This window comes from Pempheris klunzingeri, chromosome 17 (assembly GCF_042242105.1).
Source record: "Pempheris klunzingeri isolate RE-2024b chromosome 17, fPemKlu1.hap1, whole genome shotgun sequence".
Lineage (NCBI taxonomy): Eukaryota > Metazoa > Chordata > Actinopteri > Acropomatiformes > Pempheridae > Pempheris > Pempheris klunzingeri.
Window position 1 is genome coordinate 22,971,282 of NC_092028.1, and position 23,601 is coordinate 22,994,882.

The 23,601-nt window shown below is 44.6% G+C and overlaps 1 protein-coding gene across 1 annotated transcript; it reads right to left on the reverse strand.

Annotated features, from left to right (window-relative positions):
* Nucleotides 1-1,750: 1,750 nt before the first annotated feature.
* cntnap1 (contactin associated protein 1) lies at nucleotides 1,751-16,754 on the reverse strand. Its single transcript, XM_070848026.1, has 24 exons — nucleotides 16,694-16,754; nucleotides 12,272-12,373; nucleotides 11,375-11,568; nucleotides 10,921-11,074; nucleotides 10,320-10,523; nucleotides 10,038-10,222; nucleotides 9,758-9,907; nucleotides 9,363-9,624; nucleotides 8,821-8,970; nucleotides 8,554-8,728; nucleotides 8,046-8,152; nucleotides 7,817-7,939; nucleotides 7,267-7,470; nucleotides 7,022-7,178; nucleotides 6,803-6,930; nucleotides 6,540-6,713; nucleotides 6,227-6,445; nucleotides 5,874-6,113; nucleotides 5,549-5,788; nucleotides 5,292-5,419; nucleotides 4,831-4,924; nucleotides 4,495-4,725; nucleotides 4,364-4,408; nucleotides 1,751-1,950 (listed from the first exon to the last, which is right to left on the reverse strand). The coding sequence occupies exons 1-24, from the start codon at nucleotides 16,752-16,754 to the stop codon at nucleotides 1,751-1,753; spliced, it is 3,927 nt and encodes a 1,308-aa protein (XP_070704127.1).
* Between the last annotated feature and the right edge of the window lie 6,847 nt (nucleotides 16,755-23,601).

Genomic DNA, 23,601 nt, shown 5'->3' on the forward strand with positions numbered 1-23,601 from the left:
TGAACCTTTTCACTGGCTTTGTAGAAACCATAGGGATAAAAAAAACACATTATTCATATATTCACGTATACACTCGTATTACATCCTACTTGCTATTGTGCACCTGCAAATTAAACTGAGACATTAACATCATTGGTGGCTGAAAGAAGCTCATATTATTGCATTTTACTGCAAAGTGCGGCCATGCTCTACAAATGCATAGCTAATATGTTACAGATCTTTTTTTCTCACATACACAATAGTGCTTTAGTATCAAGGAGCGCTGCAGTGAGTGATGGTAGCCCTAAGCTTTGGTTGCACCACACATCAAATGAAATTTCATCTTGCCAGAGAAGGAAATTTCATTGGACTATAAGTAGAGTATTCAACTTTCCACTGAAAGCGGCTAAACAAGCAGCAGCAGCAGCAGCAATCCTAGCGAGGTGGGCTACTGTCCGACAGCATAATGCAAAAATATCCAAGCAGTATGATTTAGCAGTAAAATATTAGCATTTACACTCTTGTGGTCCTCTGTACAAATGTTACTGTGTGCGTGCGTGTGTGTGTTTGTGTGTTGGCTCCTCCACACGACCGCAGGGAGCAGCTCTTTCCTGAATCACCTTTATTCTGGGGGGTGGAAGGATTGATGTGAGAAGACTGATTCTTTTGTAAAACCGTCGTCAGAGATGTCTCGCCGAGTCAAACACTCTGTAGCACCGAGCTGTTGGCAGCTTGACCGTAACATGAGCAACCAGAAGTAAGACAGAAGGAGTGAGGGCTTGGATATTTAGGTCATCCCCTCAACTTTAGTTCTGATTCTGCAGCACACCAGCAGTCCGTCAGCTCTCACACTTTGAGGTCGGCATCATCGTACTCTTGTTTCCGAAGCCCCACAGTTGAGAATGTGTTGGGAGTCTGAGCATACTGTGATCGGCAAAGCTGCTATCTACTGACACTATTGGCAACTCTGAACCGCTTACACGCGCCGTTCTGTCTAGGTAATGTACTGATATAGGCTGCAATACATCAAATATAAGCGTATATACCTTTTACAATCTTTATATGTATCATCTCAAAGCTTAACATCACAAAGCTCCATGCTTGTCAGTGTGTTCTCTCTTCGGTTTATTCATGAACACCAGTGTTTTGTTTTTTTTCTGTGATCTGGATTGTTGTTGCACTGGCTTAGTTCACTGGTTCTCAGATAAGCTCACTGCTCAAACCCACTATGAGCTACGATGTCAAAAATGGCTCAATGAGAGATTGTCGTCAAAAGGTATGTTTGGGATGGCAATAGATCTATACAGTAAGATATTTGTAGCTTTAGTCGGTCTCAAAAATGCCTCAAGAAAAGAAAAATCAATAGAAATATTTGAAACTGATGTTCAAACTGTAATGAAACATCCCTTAAAATCCTGTCCCAACAGCGTCTAATCTAAACCCTATCTGAATAAGCTTTTATAGTTCAGATCAAGCTTGCTCAGATGAGGCACTTCATTATTACACCCTGCATTACAGTGTGAGACTTGTTGGCTCCTCACGCAACATGGGGCTTGATGTGAACTTTTAACCCTGACCAAAATACGTACTATGTAGAGCACCAGGCATCAGATCCCACTCAACCGGGGAAAAAAACACCAACCAAACTATGAGAAAAGAGAACCAAGGAATTAGAAAAATTAATACAGGTATCTGTGGTTGTTGTAAGTGCTAGTTCCCTCTTCCCAGCCCCCAGTCTGACCCCACCCACTGCCCCAAAGGTCCTGTGACGCTAGTCGCTCCTGAACTCCTCTTCAATTTCTGGAAGATTCTTTTTTTCCCTCCTCAGGGTCTCGGTCAGCGGCCTGGCGCTGCTGGGGGACTCCAGGTTCTTGGGTTCGTTGGTGCGGTAGCTGCCCTTCTGCTGATACGCGTACACGTAGATGCTGTACAGGCCTCCAAAGAGCAGCACCAGCGCCAGGATGACAATGACTACAGGATAAAAATAGCACAGTGACAGTTAATCTGCGGCACAATGAGGAAAGAGGAGCTCCTAGAAATACTGATGAGGGGAAGGCACTGTTTGACCGTTTAATGCTATAGTATTAGCATCATATCAGTCAGCTCAGGGCTGATATTATCTATTATGACAATAAGATAACATAGAGAAGTCACTGTGGCTAAATTCAGCAAACTTGCATCATCTTTGATGCTATGAGCTTTGCATGTAGTTTGTTTATGCATTTCATATCCCAGAATCACCGGCACAGACCTGTACTGTGTGCCGAGTACTGTTGTTTTTCTCTTTTGTCTGTTGTTCTCATTCAAGTCTACGTTGTGTAGCATCTTGTCATGCAAATGAAGTTCAAAGTGAAGCGTGTATCAATATATATATATATATAAGGACAGGAAGAAAAGTAGGAGAAGATTCAAAGCAACAAGAGAGGAAAAGCAGTAAAACTAGAAGAAAATATTGTTTGTGTGATTCATTTATAGAAAATATCTAATTAGAAGAAACATAATGTGAGGTAAAGTGTCAGAATACGAGATTAGTGTCTCCCCAGATCTACAGAAGGCTCTCAGGACATGAGACATGCTGCTGATCCTAGAGATATTTCTCAGCCCATATTATATTATATTAAAGTCAGAATCCAAAAAGGTTTTTTACATCGTACAGAGTCACTGTTCAGTGGTCCCAGCTGTTGTCCTTTTGTGAGTGTAGTTTTAATAATCCCCCTGAGTCTGCTTTGGTTTCCTGTCACAGTCCAAAGACACGCAGCTCAGGTGAACTGGAGACATTAAATGGCCTGGAGGTGTGTGTTTGTTTGTCAGTCAGTGTGTTCGCTGTGTAATGGACTGTCCACAGTGTTTCCCAGCCTTTCTCCTGCCTCCTCGGCCCCCTCAGGGTCATATCCTCGATAAACTGGTATGGAGAAGGGATCGATGCTGTTGAACAGATATAGTGCACCTAACAGAGAGCTCAGGGCAGCGAAGAACAAATGAAGGAAAAGTAAATGTGTTCAGCGTGGACGTGCCAGAAGCTTTGGTTTTAACTACAATAACTAAAACAAATGGTGTCATTTCTCAGTCGTAACCATTTTACCCTGAGCAGTATATCAGACAGGGATGATGTCTGATAACCAGGGGGGGGCATTGTTGGGACGCCTGAGTGGCGCACCAATCTTTAATGACACGCTGATGTCCTGCATTAGCATAATACGTCTGAATCTGAATGATCTATTAAGCTGAAGCATCTATCAATGATGAGCAGTCAGCTGGGCCGGTGCAGCCTAAATATAGCTGATCCGGTAAAGGTCTCAGACAGGGATGGAGCAGAGAGTCTCTGTGCTGCGGTTTAATCCTGAGACTCCAGCCTCTCCTGCTCATCGGGGGGACCTGCTCTAATTTTCTCGTCCTCTGTAATACCGTGCTGCGAACCGCTGATCTGGCCTCGACACTCATCGTGTCCTCTTGTGATAAGATGAAGAGTTATCGTGGGGATTAAAGACGAGAAGAAGTCTATTAAATATTTATGTGTTTTCATAAATCCACAGATATATTTTTAGAAGGACACACTGGTCATGTTTCAGGCTGCTGTTTTAATGTGTTTATGACAGATGTTGTTGTTCATTGTTTCCAATCAAAACGATGATTTAATGATCTCACCAACCGTCTAACAGCATAAACATTCTTAAATTTAATTAGATCAAAATATGTCTTTACTGCATTGTTGACTGTCAAATCAAATTATTTTTTTAATGGCAGCATGCCTATTAAAATATGTCTCTCTGCCTGTACATGATTGTTCTGTTGTTTTCTGAATTACTTTAATGGTGAACAGGGAGTAGAGGCTAAACATACTGATACAGTTCTTGTACTCATTGTAAATGATCTATAAGTATTGATAAGTATTGTATAACAAATTCAGAAGTACATAGCAGACTTTCTAATATTACTTTATACGTTTCTTGCAGAGACAAATAGATCTATTTTATTCATTTCGCTCATATAGTCAAGTAGATTAAAGGATAATCTGACCTCAACTAAATGGAATCAAATAGAGTTTTCAGCATGATAATAATGCATCAGAAATGCCTGTTTTGTAAGCATGTTTTTTCCGGCATGTAATAAATTTGAGCCTGCGGTCAGACGCTTAAATGAACACTCAAAAGCCCACGCTGGAATCTGACAACCCTGCTCTAATTTAGGATTAGAGGATTTTAGGAAAAAAGGAAAGAGAATTTCAAACAGCTGATTTGTGTCATCTGGGACAGGAGGGGAATAGTGAGTAAAACACAAGTGAGGCAGAGAGGCAGCGCTTCAAAATTAATTGCTAGGCTTAGTTTTAGTTTTAGGCAACGTCTCATCAGGGATTATTAAAGTATAGGAAAAAAAATAATCTTACCTGTTATCCAAAACAGACCTAGGTCATCATGGATATAAAAATACTCTGAAAGACAGAAGTGCACCAATAAGTGGATGAATACAAAATAATTCTCCTTTCGTACCGATGCATTATGGGACATATAAGCTCACCTATGCTGGTAAACCACGGGTCTACCTCCCACGGCACATAACCCAGAACAGGAGGGAAGGCGCCACAGTTGGACTCGGAGACGTAACCTTGTGTCGTTACCGGAGGGTCTGTTTCATTAGGACGGAAGAAGGCCTTTAAAGGGGCGTAAACGTTGTATCTCACCCCAGATATGCAGCCTATGAAGCCTGGAGCGTTGTGCCTCTGGATCTCATAGTCGATGTCACCAACCTCTGAGAGAGCAGAGAGAGAGAGAGAGAGAGTGTGTTAGTGACACTGGCAGCACAAATAATACATTAGGCTACATGTTCTCAGTAAGTAGTAAGTTCGATATTTACCCATCACTCTGCCCATGAACATCGACTTTGGGGAATCAAATCTGGCGTCTTCCACTAAGGTTATCTTTTCCACTATCGGCTCCATGTAATCCACCTGTGGGCAGAATTAAGTTAAACTCCTCTTTCTTTGCAGGAGGGAGAATGATCCAAGGCTGGAAACAACAAGAACAACCTGGTGGGCTTCCACGTCCTGGTAGGTGCATTTCTTTTTTCCACATTAGTTATTTCCTATTGTTTCTAGTCTAACTGGCTCCAGCGATCGATCTTATCTAACTCTAACTATCTGTAATTGGGCAATTAAGCAAATAAGCTCATTCATGGATGTTTTCTTGTAATTTTCAAGAAAATGAGGCTCTACTTTGTTTGTTTGTTAGTTGGGTGCACAGCAGTCCATTATTTCACTGAAAATAAGACAAGCCACAGATCAGAGTGTTCACACTGACAGCAATGAGAGCACGAACCTGTGTTTTGATGGTTCGGTTGTGTCTGGTGATGTTGATATAGTGGGGGTATCCGTCTGCCAGGTTTCGGTGAGTCAGCTGGTACTTGTGCGTTATGAGCCCCAGTTTATACCTCAGATCTACGCTGCCTGTGAGGAGACAGGAAATAATACTGCATCACATCAACTCCTGGGCTCATTTCTGGAGTGTCTGATCTGTGAATCCACTGAATCTGTTTTCAGACCTTCACAGACAAAGTGTGTCTGAGCTTCTCTCACCGTCAGTCTTCAGGATAACAGCGATGTAGTCCTGGACAAAGGAGCTGATGTAGAGCAGCACAGCCGGCGTGTGAACGGTGCTGAAACTGAACTCTACGTCATCTGCTGTGTCGTTGTAGCCCAGGCTGAAGTTGTCATAATGCGGGTCGATCCAGTTGGCCCACGCTGCCTCGTCTGATATCGGCTTCTTTCGTATGTTGTATCTGAGCCACGAGCCGATCTCAAAGTAGGCTCCGATGTCTTAGACAAAAGAACATTGTGGAATTAGATATATCTGTTAGTAGTCAGGTCGTGTGTGAAGGAGAAGAAAGGCGCACTAACTCACCTTTATGGCAGTAGAAACCATCAAAAGCTGTGTTGTTACAGTCACACGTGTACGAGGCATAGCCCTCCATACACTGGCCGCTGTTTCGACATGGTATGGTAGCATTAAGACACTGTCCAGTGCAGTTCCTCCTTATACCCTGCTCTTCATTCACTTTGGACTCTAGATCAACAGGAACGCCGTTCATCCGCAGCCCTCGAAGACACCCCAAGAAAGGCCTCAGGGTGCGGTTGGCTGCACCTAAGACAAAAAATGAGTTTATCAGTGATTATTCGTCTTCACTCAAAGTTTAGAGAGACACATTAAATGTACTGTATGTGATGCCAGTTTTAAACTAACCTCGGGCAACATACCTACTAATATGGGATGTGTAAACTTCATGGTGACGAAGGTCTGACCTGGAAAGCGTGTGACAGCCCAAGGCTGGTAATCAACCTTGATTCGGGCCAGTTTTACATTAATCTCTGCCTGAACAAAGTGCCACTCATTGTCGTTGAGTGGCACTGGGGAGCGTAGAGTCACATTAATGATGCCATCACCAACCATGAATATAAAAAGGAGGTTATGGGTGGCTGGAAGAGGAGAGAAGACACAGAAAAGGAACATAAGAAAACGTGCAGTAAGTCTTCCAGCTGAATGAGCAGAACGTCTCCCTGGTCGACTCACTATTCATCTCTATACGTATGAAGTTTCGAAGTTGGTCATCCGAGTTTTCCAAGAAGACGCCGTGGTCTCGATAGGTTTTAAAGTGGAAGGAGATGTCAGCGCTGGAGCCAGGCCTGAAGGTGGGGAAGGTTATGTAGGTGGGCTTGGTGAAGGCTATGGTGTTCCAGATGTTTCCTATACAAGACATTGAAATAGATATTTTAAATTAACCCTTCAGTAAAACTGAGTATCACTGCTTGACCACAACCCATAATACTGCTCACTGTCGCCATGGCAGCGGAGGGGCCCAACAGTGAAGTGTGCCTCTGAGCCGGTCCTGTTGGTGTCCCCGACTACCACCTTCCTCACGGGCAGATGGTCTCTGAAGTCCAAGTAGCCCTTATCCGAGTACCTGAAACGCCACAGTGGTGATGTTAAAGCCTCATTGTTGGTGTCACAGATAAAAGCTGCCCCTGCTCCTCCTCTCCTCATCCTCCTCTCACCACTGTCGATAGTCAGCATCACAGTTGCACAGAAACTTGGGGTCGGTGCAGGTTTGGTTGATAGCGCAGCCGCACTTTTGGACCTCTCTGAACGTTCCACCCCAGTAATAGTGACTCACGTTGTCTCGACCGATCCAGTAACCAAACGGTCTTCCATCTATTTTGATATGAAATAATTAGTTTGTTAGTCTGTCTAGTTTCCATGAGCGCACCACCAGATTTATAAACCGTCTAATCCCACTCACTGGGGGTGTTGAGGAGACGGGACTTGTAGCAGGAGTAGTCGATCCACTGCTCGCAGTACATGGACGTGTTGGCTAGAGCGGTGACTTCATCCCAGGAGGCGTTCCAGTAGTTGACATCTCCTATATACGGCCGGTCTATTGAACTCCCACTCACTTTGGTAGCGTCCACACGGTCGTGCAAAATCACTGTCCAAGCTTTATACGCTGTGAACCCACATGACAGATATAGATCATAGTGATTCAGTGTTAACAGTTGGAGGGAGCAATAATGTAATGTACACACACACACACACACACACACACACACACACACACACACACACACACACACACACACACACACACACACACACACACACACAGCTGGATCTATCTTCTTTTATAAACCTTTTTATTTCCCATGAAATTTCAGTTCACATTTCTCATTACAGGAACATCATGACCTGACTTTTCGCTTTCCAACTTTTCATAACAACCCAAAGTGAATCATCCAAGTAAAAGAACACACTGCTGATGAAACTGTGTGTTGTTAGTGACAGTCATTACTCACACTTCATTTTGCAGTACACTTCAAATGGTTTCAGCGGTCCGCTGAGATCAGGATCGATGGTGTAGTTTCCAGACCAATACTTGCCACTGAGTCTGTAGGCCTCGCACGACTCTTTATGAACCGCTGTTCGAGACGCCAGAAGATCAATTTGTTATTATTAGGGAGAAATATGGGAAAGTCAAGTGTGATTAATTGTAAAGACTTGATAAGACTACCAGCCAGCACTTACACATGTGACACACTTCTCCTTTATAGCCTGTGTTCTCACACAGACAGATAAAGTCATCCCACGACTGGATGCATCTGCCTTCATGCTCACATGGATTTGGAGTACATCTGGAAACACAAGATATTCCTGTACTGAGCATTTCGACGTTACAGATGTGAAGCTGATGTAAGTGTGTCATGTTTTTTCATTTTTCCTGTGTTATTGTTTCTTGTTGAGAGCCTTTAGATAAGGTTTAATGAGGTGAAACTTAACATGAGGTGATGAATGCACCAGCTCCGAAGAAGTGATGTCTCGCTTTATACGTTCATAAGTCAGCGCCAAACGCTTCGCAAACATCTTAAATGAGATTACATTACTGTGACAACATAAAATCCAGATGATAAGATACTTTACTGGCCTTCAGTGACATATTTGAGTGTCATATTTGTCTGTTTCTTTCTGCAGCGATTCATAAAATCAGTCATACATGCTTTATGCCACATATTGTAGATCAGGTGATATCTCATACCTGTCAGTGATACCACATGTGCCCAGCAGCAGCTCGGCATAGCGCCCCCACTGTCGTTGCAGAATAATGTCGATATCGAGCTGTTCGTTGTCTATGAAGATATGCTGCATGCAACCGTGGAAGCGGTTCAGCTTGGTCTCACACTTCCTTATTGTGTTGTTGGTTTTTGGACAACCTGGGTGCAGGAGAGCAAATGTAGGAAATGAACAGTGAAGATTTGTTGATTTCAGCAGAAGTTTCAAAATTTGCTTCAAGTCATCACCTCACCTCCAAAAAAGTAGCGGTCTCCAGTGCGAATTGTGAAAGGGTTGGTGATCTTTAGTGGCGAGCCCTCCTCCTCGTCGATGGTGAGGGTCAGCAGGTTGTCTCTGGCGGCCAAATCCACCGTATGCCAGTAACCATCATTGAGCCTGTATCCTGGAGATTGGAGAAATGCCTCATGCAATGTTTCTACGCACTCAGTACAGAGACTGCTTGCCTAATGCACGGCATTCATACAGAATCCACTAAAGCCCACCCTCACACGGGACTGACTGGATTTGTACACCTGCTGGAACATAGTTAGTTTAGTGGCTATAGTGGGTGCAAAACTAAAACCACAGTCACAGTGTGTCTGCGCTAATGTGAGCTGCAAATGTTAGCATGTCCAGCTAACAAGTGTAAGAAATGTTTAAAACCTTTTCACAGCCTTATCAAATCAGTCAGATCAAAACAGAGGCATCTCAGGGTGTTTTAGTGTTAAAGAAGAATTATTTTATGAATCTTATTTTCTGTTTTATCTGACAAGACCAATAATTGCATGAGCCCACCTGCAGCAAACTGGAGTTTCTTCTTGCCAGGCTGGAATATAGTGACGTTGATCTGTCCCTCACTTAGACCCAGCTCAAGGGCTCCCAGGTCATCAGCGAATCGCGTGAACATCAGCAGGCCCGTGTAGTCCCATGAGCGGAACTTAAACTTGACAAACATACGAGGCCTCCTGAAGAAGCCCGGGACCTGCAGGTAGTTGTTGGGCCCGGCAAAGGTCATTGGTTTGAGCAGAATATCCCTGCAGGCATAATGCATCTTTTTCTGAGGGGAAGGAAGAGAATTCAGTTAGTTACAGTAAAAACATTTCTACTTCTACTGTTATTTTATTGTGAGTGAGGAACAGACATGATATTATTCCTGGAAACACTGGATAATGCTTTATATAAAACTCTACTTTTCGTGGGATGCGGATGTCAGATTCTTCTCTCTGAGCCTTGTCAATGATGTTGATCCCATTGATGAAGACATTTTCCAGGCAGCCCTGGAAATTTGGTGTGGTGGGCAGATGCGGTAGATTTTGCTCGATGACACCTCCTACATATAACTAGGAGACAACGATGAGGCACTCAGTCGCAGCCGTTAACCAGAAAACGGATTCACATTGTAAAGAAATACAAACAGTAGGCTACCTACTGACTGTAACTACAGACTCATAGATACGTCCTGTTATGTACCTGATTATCCAGATCCAGGTGAGTAAACTCTCCTTTACAGACGGCTGTCACTGTCTGACTGTCCACTGTGAAGTTCACCTGTCGACCAGAGCGTTTGATGGTGACATAGTGCCAGTGTAGATTATCAAGAAGGCTGCCGGCAGTCAGTGTGGTTCGTCCATCGACTTTGTGTATCACACTGCTGCCTGAAGAACGAAAAAGAGGAAGCAGCAATAAAAACAAATGCTCAGATCAGCTCTTTGCAATGTGGAAGTGAGAGAAAAGCTGTGTCGTGGGCTGTACCTAGGCTGATGTGCAGGTAAAGACGGCCTCTCTTGAGCTCCAGAGTGAAGAGGTCACCTTGAATCCCCTCACTGTGTAACAGCAGACCATCCTGCTCCAACGTCTTGAAGTTTATGGCAATGTGGTCATGTAGGGAACGGGACCTCTTCTCTGGGTACATGTAGATCACCGAGTCATCTCCGTTGTACTGTAGCACGTAGGAATCTGCAGAGAACATTTTAAAGATGGATTCACTGTTTCCAAAATCACTACAGATGATTACTTTACAAACACAATAATAATCTTATGTGATGTGCATATTAGGTCACATGTTTTTATGGAGCGTTTATTAAAGTTTTAGGGATATTATGAGAAAATACCACATGGCACATTTCCTGGAGCTCCACACATGTTGACATTTAGCTAGTGTGTGACGTTCCTGCGTATGAATCAGGTGTTGCTGAGCTTATTCGTTTATTAACTGGCAACGTCTTGCAGAATATTTGGCACTTAGATTTTGTGGCATATTATCAAACACGATTAAGCGCTGGGATTGTAGAATGTCCCTGGACTTGAATCAGAGGCAGTAAATCCCTGCGTGGCGTCCATCAGTCATTTTTACCATAAGAGCAGCCAAACAGCTCCAGCCTCACACCGATCTTCCCTCCATCCTCTGTGTTCCACGCCAGAGGCAGCAGACGGATGTGTTTAGCAGTAAAGGCGTAATGGAAGACATTCCTCTTCACCTGATAATAATTCCAGTTCGCAGGCAGCGTCTGCAAACAGATGCAAGCGGGAAAGAGGTTAGAGAGTTATTCATTCACTGTAATGGTGTTAATGCCTTATTAAGAGACTGCAGATGAACTGATGATGAGATTAGCTTTGTCAGTGTTGAGAGAGATCATATGCTGTGCTGTGTTTGTTTCAGCGCCACTGACAATGAAGATAATGGAACACCCGCTGACTGGAGAATCGGCTGTAAAGATTACATTTGACTAGTTAATCCTCGCCTCATCCCGGTCCCTGCCGTGGTCCCCACCCCCCCCCCCAAACCATCCTGGATGAGTGACACCTACAGAGTTTCCTCCATTCATAATGTACGGCGTCCAGGAGTCCGGTCGGTCTCCGTAGAGTAGGGTGTACTTGGTGACCCAGTCATATGAGTTGAAGGTCCCCTGGGTGGCGATGGCCACCAGTCGATACTTCCTGCCCAAGTCTACCTGCAGCCATGGCTGCCTGTCCCTGGGTGATGGGGACCAGCCACTGCTGCCTGAGGGGGGGAGGAAGAGGAGTGTTTGATTAGGGGTGACAGATCCAGTTTGACACGGATGAAATCATGACCAAACCAAATGTGACATCATGTCGTCCGTCTTATTAGTGTGTCAGTAACAGACTCTAAAGACTTTCCAAGGACTAGTTGACTTTATTTTGTAGTAATCTTGTCTCTTCTTTTTTCTGGTACTTCCTGCTCTGTAACTGTCTTCACCTCAGTCAGTCCGTCACTTCTCACACCAGCTCAGATCCTTCACTCCTCGTCAGTTCGTCTTTGTTCATAGTTGGTGTCTGTTCCAGTGGTTCCTGAGCTTTTGCACCCAAATCTGGGTTTATACCTGCCTCTGTTTGCACTGTTCTTCTTTATTACTAGAATAACTGAAGATCATCCTGTACCTCTGTCTGCATGACAAGCTGAACCTGTAACTTATGGCAGTTTATATTTCAGTCATATTTTAGCTATTTAGCTATTTGTAGCCAGTTATTTATACTGTAGGCCTGCATCTGTCATTTAGTTTTAGTTGGAATAGCCCTTTTGTCACAATAGGCATGTTGACCCTTAGAACGCATAAATGTAATCTACCACAGTCATTAATAATGTCATTAGTTCCATTTGTGCTTTTCCTGCTGCGCTAAGTTAAAACGGCTGCCATTTGTAAGGTGAATGGTGGATGAACTCATCACAACAAATGGGATCTTACCGTATAATTTGGCAAAATTGGCAGAGTAGAGAAAGTTGTATCTGGAGGAGGCCAGGAAGGAGGAGGCATAGAGGCTGGAGACCAGTGGATCAACACATTCTCCTGCGGTAAGAATAAAGGAGACACCAAGGTGAGGAGTTATTAAAAAGGACTGTTCTCCATGTAGCACGCACACATTGCTTTCAGAGTGATGCACAAAGACCGGCACAGCTGCACAGCTTGATAAGAAAAGACTATTTGGAGCTTAATTAGAGGCTGCTGCATGCTCCATCAGACATACAATATGAATTTAGTCAGATCTATCCAATTAAATTCAAAGCATAGCACAAACACATTTAGTCTCCTTGTTGGCAAAGACACAGATTCATATTCAACAGTAAAGCCTCTTTCTAAGGTAGTGGACCGAGACCTATAAATCTAACTGTCCTGACATCTGCTCTCCTCCGCATCATCTTTGCATCCTGGTTTCTTCACAGGCTGGGTGGGACGTGCAGTAAAACATGAAACTAACATCTACTGATTATGAGCACTCCCTCTGAGATAAACCACGGTCGGTGTCGTGCAGTTACACAACGTCTGCTTCCTATTTCAGAAGAGTGCAAAAGTGGATCTAGTCTTGTGATGTTCATTCTTGCTGAGGCAGAATAAAAATGTTGCGTCACGTGAATGTCTTGTGTGTGTGTGTGTGTGTGTGTGTGTGTGTGTGTGTGTGTGTGTGTGTGTGTGTGTGTGTGTGTGTGTGTGTGTCCTGCAGGCTCCTAGGCCACAAAGTCCAAATCAAACTGAGACTGTTGTGCTTTGTCGCACTGAGTTGCTTTCCTGCATGTGGTTATGACACTGATAGGTCCACCACCCATCTGCTCAAGCTCGCTCCTCGGTCCACGGCTATTAACACCGACCGTAATTCTACCTAATCTTGCTTGTGTCTTAAACGAGTCTCACCTCGAGCTGCAAGAGAAGCACTGTTTCATTTTGGTGCCAAAGTATTTCTCTTTAATACTCCCAAGAGATTTAATATAGATAGGTTAACATACACATGGATTGGTTTCTGTCTGAATATGAAGTTAGAATGTTTTAATCTGAGTGTGTGCAGGACCAAGTAAAACAGAAATAAAGTAAACAAAAGCAGCTCCAATCAGCTCTCCCTCCTTTATCAGTATAATCCTCTCAAATCGTTCAGGGTTGTTTACTGGTAAACAGGAGTTCTGGCTTCGTTATTCCTGTTCTTACAATCGCAGAGGTCATGGAGCACAGGAGAAAAGGCAGTAGACAGTGTCAGGAAACAGGAGACATTGCAGAATTAGCATGCAGGCTGCAGATGGAGCACAGTGAGGAGGGCTACTGCACACTCAGATTAAATAACTTTGTCAAGGAGCAGAAGACTGTGTGATCACAGCGAAACATGCAGGAACACGGAGGGAGAGTGCCCCTCTCCCATTACCGTAAAGGACAAATGACAGATAGGTGGAACATCACACGGCACGAACACGCCATTTTCTGCCTTATGTGGTAAGAATCAGTTAGTCACATGAGCATGAGTTCAGTCACCTTTCGTGCAAGGACACTCTGCACATTCAGGTGGAGGAAACGTGCTGAGGCAGGGAAATGTGACCTTGACTTTCTGCCTCTGTAAGAGTCTTTCTCACCATCTCCATCACACACAAATCTCTGCTCTGCTGCAAATGATCGATAACAGATCTGCGATACATCACTCCATTGCTGCACTGTAGAGTCATTCCAAGAGCTGCCCTGCTCAGTTGGCTATTAAAAAAATATATATGTTTAAAAGCCTTGTGCTGCAGTTGCACAATTGAAGCTAATTTGCTGGTGGCGGGCGGCTTAATGTGTATTGATCTGTTTTAATTCCTCAATTGGTGGTAAAAGGAGAGGAATTTGACTCTCAGTGAGGAGAGCATCACCGTCCCAGAGTACAGCAGGTTAACCCAGGCCACTCAGCTCCTCAGCTCCTCCTCATGGCAAGACTGTCACGCACACTGCACCCCCACCTATTCAACGTCTCGCTTCCTTTGCCTCCTCTGCCGTTACCTCTATCCCAACTCCGAAAATCATCCACTCTCACTGCATCCCATTACCTCATACTGTGGATTAACATCATGTTGTTATTTTTTACTTCTCTCTCTCTCTCTCTCTCTCTGTTTCTCTCTCTCTCTCCAAGTGGGCGTTGTCATGTTGCAGTAGCTAAAGTCTACCTGAAGGCTGTGTAGAGCTTCCAGTCACCAGGTTTTTGCCCCTCTCCCTGTGATCCTGCACACCCCCCCTCCTTCTCTGCAGCACGCGGAGTAGCCTCTCTCTCCATTTATCATTAAGGGGCTGTGCAGAGCTCTAGCACCACTCTTGCTGAATCATCAGTCTGCTGTAAGTGTAGGCCGGTCTGTCTGGGCTGACACATTGCTGCTGGATACATACATGCATACATACAGTATGCAGAGAGGCACCTCCTCCGGCTGTCACTGGCCTGTGATGCGTGACAGCTGAGGATTCAGACAGCAGTCCTCTATGCGAGTATGTTCCTGAATAGAGATCAACCAACCAACATCGTAGCAAACAGAGAACAGCTCGTAGGGCTAGTAAAAATATAGCATGTCTGTTAAAGGGCTCTAAATAAATCATTCATACCCAGGCCGGCATCACAGTGGGTGGTGTCTGACCACTGCCAGGGACACAAACTATGCAGCATATCAGACTCAAGACCCAAACGGCCGAGCTTCCATGCAGAGCAGCACACTCCTCCTTCTCTAAATATCGATTCCCCTCACACGGACCCAACAGCCTGCCTCCTGCTGCTCGGGCTGCTGACCACGACAGAATGCACAAAGCCTAAACTTGATAATTATGTAAATGCATCACATCCTCTTGATTCAAACACACTTTACAGGGTGAGTTTCTGCCCCACCCAGCCTGGGTCAGTGATCTCCATTTTAGTCTGGCTCCGCTCCATAGTGCACTTCCACTCAGCAGATATACAGTCAGCCCAGCCTGCAATAAAGCACCAGCAGTATCTACCCCAAGCCAAACCCACAGGCCCCTACTTTCTGATTAGCATTCATGGATCCACTGAGGTTTACAAACTTCCACTCAATTGCACTCTTTCCTGTTCATTCACTTCTTAATTCTCCTACAGTGAGATGGCACCATTCACCTCCCTGCACACCACGTGACAGCCTCAGAATGACATCTTATATAAACATCTTGTTATTATCTTTTCAAGTACTAACACAATGCCTGACGGGAATGTTATTTTCATACAGAAATAGCTCTAGGAGGTCCACAATATGTGAAGTGGATCCACGACTAAGGCTGTAAACCTGCTGCAGCTTTTGCTTCATTATGATACAGTAATTAGCTGTGTGCTTGTTTGATCCTCAGAGACACATCAGCAGCAGAGGTGGCTGCCTCTTCTGTGTCTACATGTCACATTCTTCACTATGCAGAGGTCACATGATGAAGCATCCTTCTGCCTAGAGATCCCACTGATACCAAAACTAATGAGTCATGCAGCGCACTGTATGGGGTTAATTGACAGTCAAGACCCTCTGAGCTCACCCAGACACTGACATCACGCATAAAGCTTATCAGTATGCACACAAGCTCAGTGGAAGATGGGTGGATGGCACCTTTTCAACACCATTTTAGCCCCAAACACAGCCTCACCTCTGCCCAACTAAGCCCACGTCATTCATTGATCTTGTTGAGAACTATTATTTCCCTGCCAGGTGAATCCGCGCTCATCGTGCGCAGCATGCTGTTCTTTCTGGACAGGTGGTGGGAACACAGGCTTCCCAAAAAAAGTGCTGCAGTGGGCTGGTCCCGGTCAGGACGCGGAGCCCTGCTCTCTCAACCGCCACTTTGCAAATGTGCTCAGCGACAACGAGCCCCACTGTCAAAGCCATTTGGAGGTGATTATGTCAGAAACAATAGCATATGCTCTCGGGCAGCGTCGTGCTTCGCATAGAAGTCGAGTTGAGCCCACACGGTGCAGAAACTTGCGGCTGACAGAAAGCACTGCAATGCAGACAGTTCAGCGCGGTGGGGATCGCCGCGCGCGCCTTCTGCAGGACCGCCGCGGTTTGCTGCCACACTTTTTATGTGTGATCCCACAAAACAATGCTCATCTGAAATTACAATAGCCAAATACAAGCAGCAAAAGGTAATGGTGTGTTCCAAGTCTGCCTGCTCTGGTCGCACCGTGTGTTGCCCTTCACACATCCTGACGCCAGGCTACATTTGCCCTCCACTGATATTCCCACTCATTACTGAACGACATCGTGCAAACTTTTTCTTAAGCATATGATCAGACCCTAAACAATATGCAGACACGGCATGTAGACACACTTTGAAATCATTTTGATAATATTCTAGCAGCTGATAATAGATGAACAATTGCTGTTTCACAGGACTTACGTGATGAGCAATGTTGAAAACCCAAAAATAAGAGGCTTATGCTCAGTATTTTGCAAGTCATCCTTCACTTAGGACACGTTTCCCCGCATAGGTTATGTTAATTAGATCGTAGATTGTTCTGCTGCATCCTCTCACCCCCCTTTAGCCCAACTTTAACTCGCGCTGCTCCAACTCCTCTTCCCGGGATCTCGGGCTGCCTCTACCGGGGCGGGGACGCGCATCGGATGCTGGTGCTGATGCTGCGCTTCGCCGAGAACGCGCACTTCTTCTTTTTTATCCTTTAAATTGTTTTATTCACATGGCCTTCGTGTAACGGTGCCGCTCCTGTATGGTATCATTCAACATATTTGTAAATGTGCTTGACTGTAGCAGAGTGCTTGCAGGCCAGGTGGAGGTGGGAGTCTATTGGTCCCTTCCTCAGGAGTGCAGACTGGAGGGGAGGAAGGAAAAAAAACTTTTACAGTCCTGCTGCAGATTAGTAGCACTTTCCCAAACCAGTTAAAAATGGTATGAGCTTGTCTTCATTCTTCTCTTCGCAAGTGTTGGTACTTGGAACTGGTCCAAGACAACAATTTCCCATCTGGGCTGTGGATCACATCGGCAGAGCACTAAAGATTTATTCCTCTTCTCCTCTGCCCATTGCATCTCTTATCCTCCTTTGGCACACTTTTCATGGCTGCCAATTGGCCGAAAGTGCACTGCGGTAGTGCGGAGGAGATGGTTGAGTCAGTCTCTCCAGGAACGCAGAGCTCAGGCTATACCCCAAAATAGGATGGAAGTCCTGTTATCCCGTATCAGCAGCAGAGCCGCAGAAGATGACACAGACACAGCAGACCTGCAGGCTGCACGGCTCTGCCTGTTGTCTGACTGACCTTGTGCAGGTGCTCAGTTCAGCCCAGTGCATTCACAGATTTGCCCAGAGCAGAACAGGTTACAGGAGGATGATGATGATGATGATGATGATGATGATGCCAGCTGTGCCTGAACTCAGACTCATCCCTGCACACACAGGGGGAATGGGGGCGGGGTGAGACTGAGGCAGAGGGGGATTTGTGGCAATGGGTGGCACATTGACCACAAAATAAAAAGGCTTTGGGATTAAGAAGTGGGTTTATGGGACGGCTGTGTGTCAGTGATGATGTGAGATTGAATGCCTGGGCCAGCGTGGGATTTACCGTGTTTTCAATCAAATCAGATTGTCAGTTTGTAAGCTCCCTGCCACTGGTTCCCCCCTGAAATACTATAAGAGTATAGAAATATATCTGCAGAGAAAAGACAATGGCAAATGGCATTGGAGAGTAAGTAGGACATGCAATCAGCAGGGATAACTGGGTACAGATGTAGTCCAGGGACTGCAAAGGTATCTATTAAACTGACAAAAGAACATAAAAATGATTTGGTGAGGCAGTTTATACATTCATATACATGTTTATACATTGCATACATAGTAGAATTTAACATATTCCTCAAGTAGTCCAGATATTCAAGAGTTATCCCGATGATAGTCCACAGTGATCTGTATGATTTTACAGATAAACTTCCTCACATGAGGTGTAATAACATTTATGAGCGTCTCATTCTCCCACTGCCACCCCGACAGGCTTCAACACAGCTGATACAAAGTTAACCACACACTAATGTACCCATTATATTCTGTATATATGCATATATCAAAGGTAAACTGGGTTACGGTGAAGTGGATTATGCTGTTTCTTCACTGAGTCCAGCACAGTGTGGTCCTCTGATAAGTGCTGCTGTGCTCTGTTGTCTACAGATAACATGTGCCAGACACACAAACACATGCAGACCCTCCCTCTCACACATCTGCACATAGCTTAGAGATGTGAGAGCTGTGGTTCGGATGGACCGCCATCTGTTTCCCCTTTGACCTTTTACATTTGACCTTGTTATAATCATAGAGGCCGGTGCAGAGGACACGTATTAGGGTGTGGTTGGAGTTAAATCACTCATCTGGCAAAACAACACAAGAGCTCAAGTGATAAACTGACTAACGAGAGCAATCAGAGGCATTTCTGCAGCAAAATATATCCCAAAGCAGTCCTCCAGACTTCTGATTTCTCCCACTTCTCCCTGTGGAGTGAAAAAAACACATCTAATTACAGTAAAGGCTGCCTTGTTTTAGGGTAAGATAAAAAACAGATGTCCTTAAAATATCTTGAAAGATGCCAGAGCACTAAATTACTTCACTTTATATTCATTTTTAAGAAAAACATTCTACACACAAGACAATACAGGATTAAATAGGGTGTTTCTGAGATGTTAATATCAGTTAGTTAGTCAAGAGGAATGTTTTTTTGTACAATATAACCCTATAACTCTTTCATTTGTGTGCATTTGAGCTAAATGTGTATTTTAAAGGTACAGCAGCAGCTCAGAGTCAGACCACACATGACCACTAGATGTCAGCTCAAGTTCACACATGGAGTTTTGTGTCTCGGTCATCATGCCAGCTTTGCCTGATCTGACTGATAAGTTGCTGTCCTACTTGCTCCCACAACCTTTTCATCACTTCTTTTTTAGTCTGCAGGTTTTAAATGATGTTTTACGCTGTCAGAATGCATTAAACTTGTACTTTGGTGATAAATGAAAGAGCAAATGAGCTTTGGGTTTATAAAACGAGTCTGACGGGACAATATGTCGGATGATTTGCAAGCAGTTACTCACAGGAAGCTAAAAAAAAAAAAATACTACTGCAGAGAGAGATATGATCTTTGTATTCCACTTTAGACTAATTGAAAGACAGAAACACACACATGCAGAAACAAACAGGTGGAGAGCCATGATGGCCTTGTTTCTCACAGGGATTTTTTTTTTTTTGCATCAGATTGTACTTTGGTCTGCCCTCATTAACATTGTGTGTATTTTCCATAGGGGTGTCACTGTACACGTATGTGCTGAGGGCACGAGCATGAAAACACACACGTAGACTCGTGGACATTCTCACACATAGACATCTACTGCCAAACCCACACACACACACACACACACACTCCCAGTCACAAACAGGGGTCAAGTTATGACTCACACCCAGATGTTTCCAAGAGATAACGCTGCTGATCCGTTATCATGGCTACCCGTCATGAAGACGGATGAAGAAATTCTGAGTGATGAGCACTGTCTTTATTTGTGTGTATCTGATATATTAAACACAAAACAGCTGTGGTGAATGCTGACAGCGCTGCTTTGAAAACGTGTGTCAGAAACTGAGGAATTCAGCAGGATTGTATTCTAGTTGGACTCCATGACAGGTGTTTATTTTGGGAACCCGGTGTCCCTGCATACTGGTGGGTCAGCTGCTGTAAACAGGGCAATTAAAACAGCCTGCTCTCAGGTGTTCATACACCGGTGTGACCTCCCGCTGGTGGCGGCCAATCGCAGCTGAAAATAAGCCCAGCAGGAGATGCACAGACTGGGATCCCAGCTCTGAAGGGTTCCCCCAGTGTTAGTTCAAGTGGTGTGTCCAAGACAGCTGCCCCAACCTGTCTGAGCACTCACACGCCAGCCTGCTCAGTTTAGGACTCAGACTGAAGGTGACAGTGGCTTCTGGTGAGGATCTTTGCTTAAAGGAACAGTCTGACATTTATTTGCTTTCTCGCCATGAGTTAAATAAGAAAATGAGCACCACTCTCTTATGGGTGTGGTACACTTGTAGCTGGCCTGAACCATTAGCCGGTTAGCTTGGTCCAAAGGTAACACAGTCCTCCTCCCAGCACCTCTAAGGCTCGATAATCAATAATCAATCTGGTTTGTTTAATCTGTAAAAATGACAACTCATAATCTTACTGCTGGTCGTGTGACTGTCTGGATGTTTTTACACTTTGTTTTTTGTGCAGATGAAACGAACCACATCTAATTAATGAGCTTCAGACGTGCTAATAGGTGGATTTTGTTACCTTTGGAGGGAGAACTGCATTAGCTGGTGTCACATCTTGAAGCAACAACCAGCAACAACCGCACATCTTGAGGAAGTAGTCTGTAATTTATCTCCTTCATATGGCCTGTTTCACTTTACTCAGGCCTCACATGTCAGCCGCCATGCTAATGCTCTCATTCTGTGTCATTCAGTGTCCTCCCCCCAGTTTGACAGGCTAATAATTTCTATCTGCCTGGTCAGTATCACAGAGGGCTCTCATCAGCTTCCACTTTACTTTGTAGAGCGAGCGATGCTTGTGTGCTGAAGTCTAAGTCATGATACCTTTGCTTGTCAGTGACCCATCTATACACACAAACAGACTTGTTAATGAACACACACGCGCGCTTGCATGCATTGTCAGAGTTGATTTGTTCATAGAGGAGACACACACACACACACACACACACACACACACACACACACACGACAGCTCCACAAAGCCAACAGCACTGACACCTGCATTAAGTTTAAAAACCAACAGCAGCTGTGGCCTAGTGGAGATACATGGAGCTGAGACACTTTTGTTTCTCATGTTTGCTGCCAACACACAGACACACACACAGAAGTTCACACATACACAAATAAAAAGCGACAGCCACACACACACACACACACACACACACACACACACACACACACACTTCTGGGTTGTGTTTCCCTCACACAGCAGACAAGCCGCAGTTATTTAGTCTGCCTCCCAGTTTGTTTGCCCACTGTCTTCTCTCTTTTGTTGCTCTGCCTCAGGCTTTGTTTGATGTGAACTGCTGACTGTAGCAAATGACAGTTGCAGCTGGGAGGATGATGAGTGAGAAAGAAACTGGTCGTGCCAAGTGACAAATTATGAAGCTGGTCAGGTGGGACAAACGGCAGCGTCTCTGTGTTTGAATCATTCTCTTCACATTCACATTCAAGAGGATCTCTCACATTCCTGTGCAGGTCTGACGTTATTCTTAAGGTCAGAAGTTGTGCTGGCCTGTTGCTGCAGTGCGCTGTGCTATGACGTGCAGACTGTGCAGACGTGCAGACTGTGCAGACATGCAGACTGTGCAGACATGCAGACTGTGCAGACATGCAGACTGTACATGTCCTTTGCCTCCCCAGCTCAGTTCCTTGGAGTTGAGCTCCAGTAAAGCACCTTTGGCAGCGAGGCTACAGAACGGCTTGTCCTGTCAATGCTGGGCCCCACTCCACTGACAGCCTGCAGGTGGGGTAGGGGTGGGGGCATCAGGAGGGCGGACATTAGTGCAGCCTAAGGCCTAACTCTTAAGGGTTAAAGACCAGTTTGCACTAAAACCTTTATCCACGTTTGAAACGGTCTGAAATACACTATTTCCTAAAATCAGAAACTGCTCCATCTTGTCAAAAAAAGTGAGAGAGATGGGGGAGATAATCAGTTATGGGCCCACGGGGAGTTTGTTGTGTACAGTGTGTGGGTGAGGGTGTGTGTTTGGAGTAGGGGGAGGGTGCAGAAACAAAATACAGCCCCACTCCCTCAAGGGTTCACCCTCTGCATCTATGAATGTTGCTCTTGGAGGTCACAGCACCTAGCAACAGCCTGGATCGAGCCCTGAAGGAAACATGAGACAACACACACACACACACACACTGTACACACACACACACACACACACAGTTTATGTAGTAACACACATTTTCTTAAACCCGCCCAAATTAGCCGAACTTTGTTGGCAAGTGTAGCACAATGTTTTAGAATGTGTGTCTGCATGATTGTCCTGTTGATCAAATCACCGACTTCTCTAGAAGCTGAATTACTTTTTTATTTTTTGTCAGTCTGGTTTGTTTGTTTTTTTTGTCCATGTAGGGAAATGTTCACTTTTATGCAAAAATCATCATGAACACTAATTCATAAAGGTCATGACCTGGATAAAAACAGCTCCACCTCCTCTATAGTATCTAAAGCCAGCCTATCAAACTATGAATAGCAGACTTCCATTGTGTGCAGTGTCACGTTATGTTTGATGATTTCCTGTGGTTAGAAATGGTGGGGTCCTTTTTGGACTTTTGAACTAAACTAATTCAAGTGTAGAAAATTGTACAACATGAGTAATTACCCAGAAGACTGGCCTCCCATCTGACATCTTAGTTTTCTTGATTCTTGCTTACAGTTGTTCCTGTTTACAATAATGTTTTCTGTGTGGAGCATCACAGGAATGCACAGTTCTGTTTTAAGGCGGGTTTCCCTGTAAGGACACCCAGATACACACTCACAAATTGGACCAAAGTAAAAGAAGTTTACTCAGTTGCTCTATGAAGGGCTGCTGCCCAGACTGAGGTAAAGCAGTGGGCACTTTTTCCATATTCAGTAATTATACTGCTTGTACTGCTAAGAGCCACTCTCAAGGCTGATATCTAAACACAGGAAACAAGAGCGAGACCGAGCTCAGACGAACAGGGCTACACTCCCTCGCAAAGAGCAGAGCCTTTCCACTGATTCTACAAATCCTTTTGATACGGCCATCTTTCAGTGATTCCCCTCGGTGGCCACAAATAAACAAGCTTTGCCTTTAATTTGCACACAAACATACATGAATTCAGCTCCGTATTCTTTGCACCGCATACATAAGCATGCATGTGCAGCTCTGCAAAAGCACACTGTGCATGTGCACATGTTCAAATGCAAGTGCACACAGACACCACTAATCCGGCACAGGTTCAGATTTTGGCGATGTGTCATCAATTTTGACTTCAGTGCACTTTCACACAGTCAGCATCCTAAAAATAGCTGAAGGACTTTGGCTCTCAGCCCAGCCTCACTAACTGTCAATAAGTTATCTTCGTCCTCGCACAAACACTTCACTTTAAAACCTTCAGTACTACAACCGTTAACCCTAATAATCTGCCAAGTACTGCAAGGTAATTGTAAATTATTCTAATTTGGACTGCCCCAGGTACGTAATAACACCCCAACCTAAGCTGGTTGTTCACAGCCTGTCTTAATGTGTATCTCGACTAC

Coding starts and splice junctions, on each gene's coding strand:
- cntnap1 (XM_070848026.1), bottom strand. CDS start 16,754: ATGACTTGCAAAATACTGAGCATAAGCCTCTTATTTTTGGGTTTTCAA. Junction 9,625..9,757: donor ACATCCGCATCCCACGAAAA/GTAGAGTTTTAT, acceptor CCTTCCCCTCAG/AAAAAGATGCATTATGCCTG. Junction 8,153..8,553: donor ACATGTGGTATCACTGACAG/GTATGAGATATC, acceptor TTGTGTTTCCAG/ATGTACTCCAAATCCATGTG.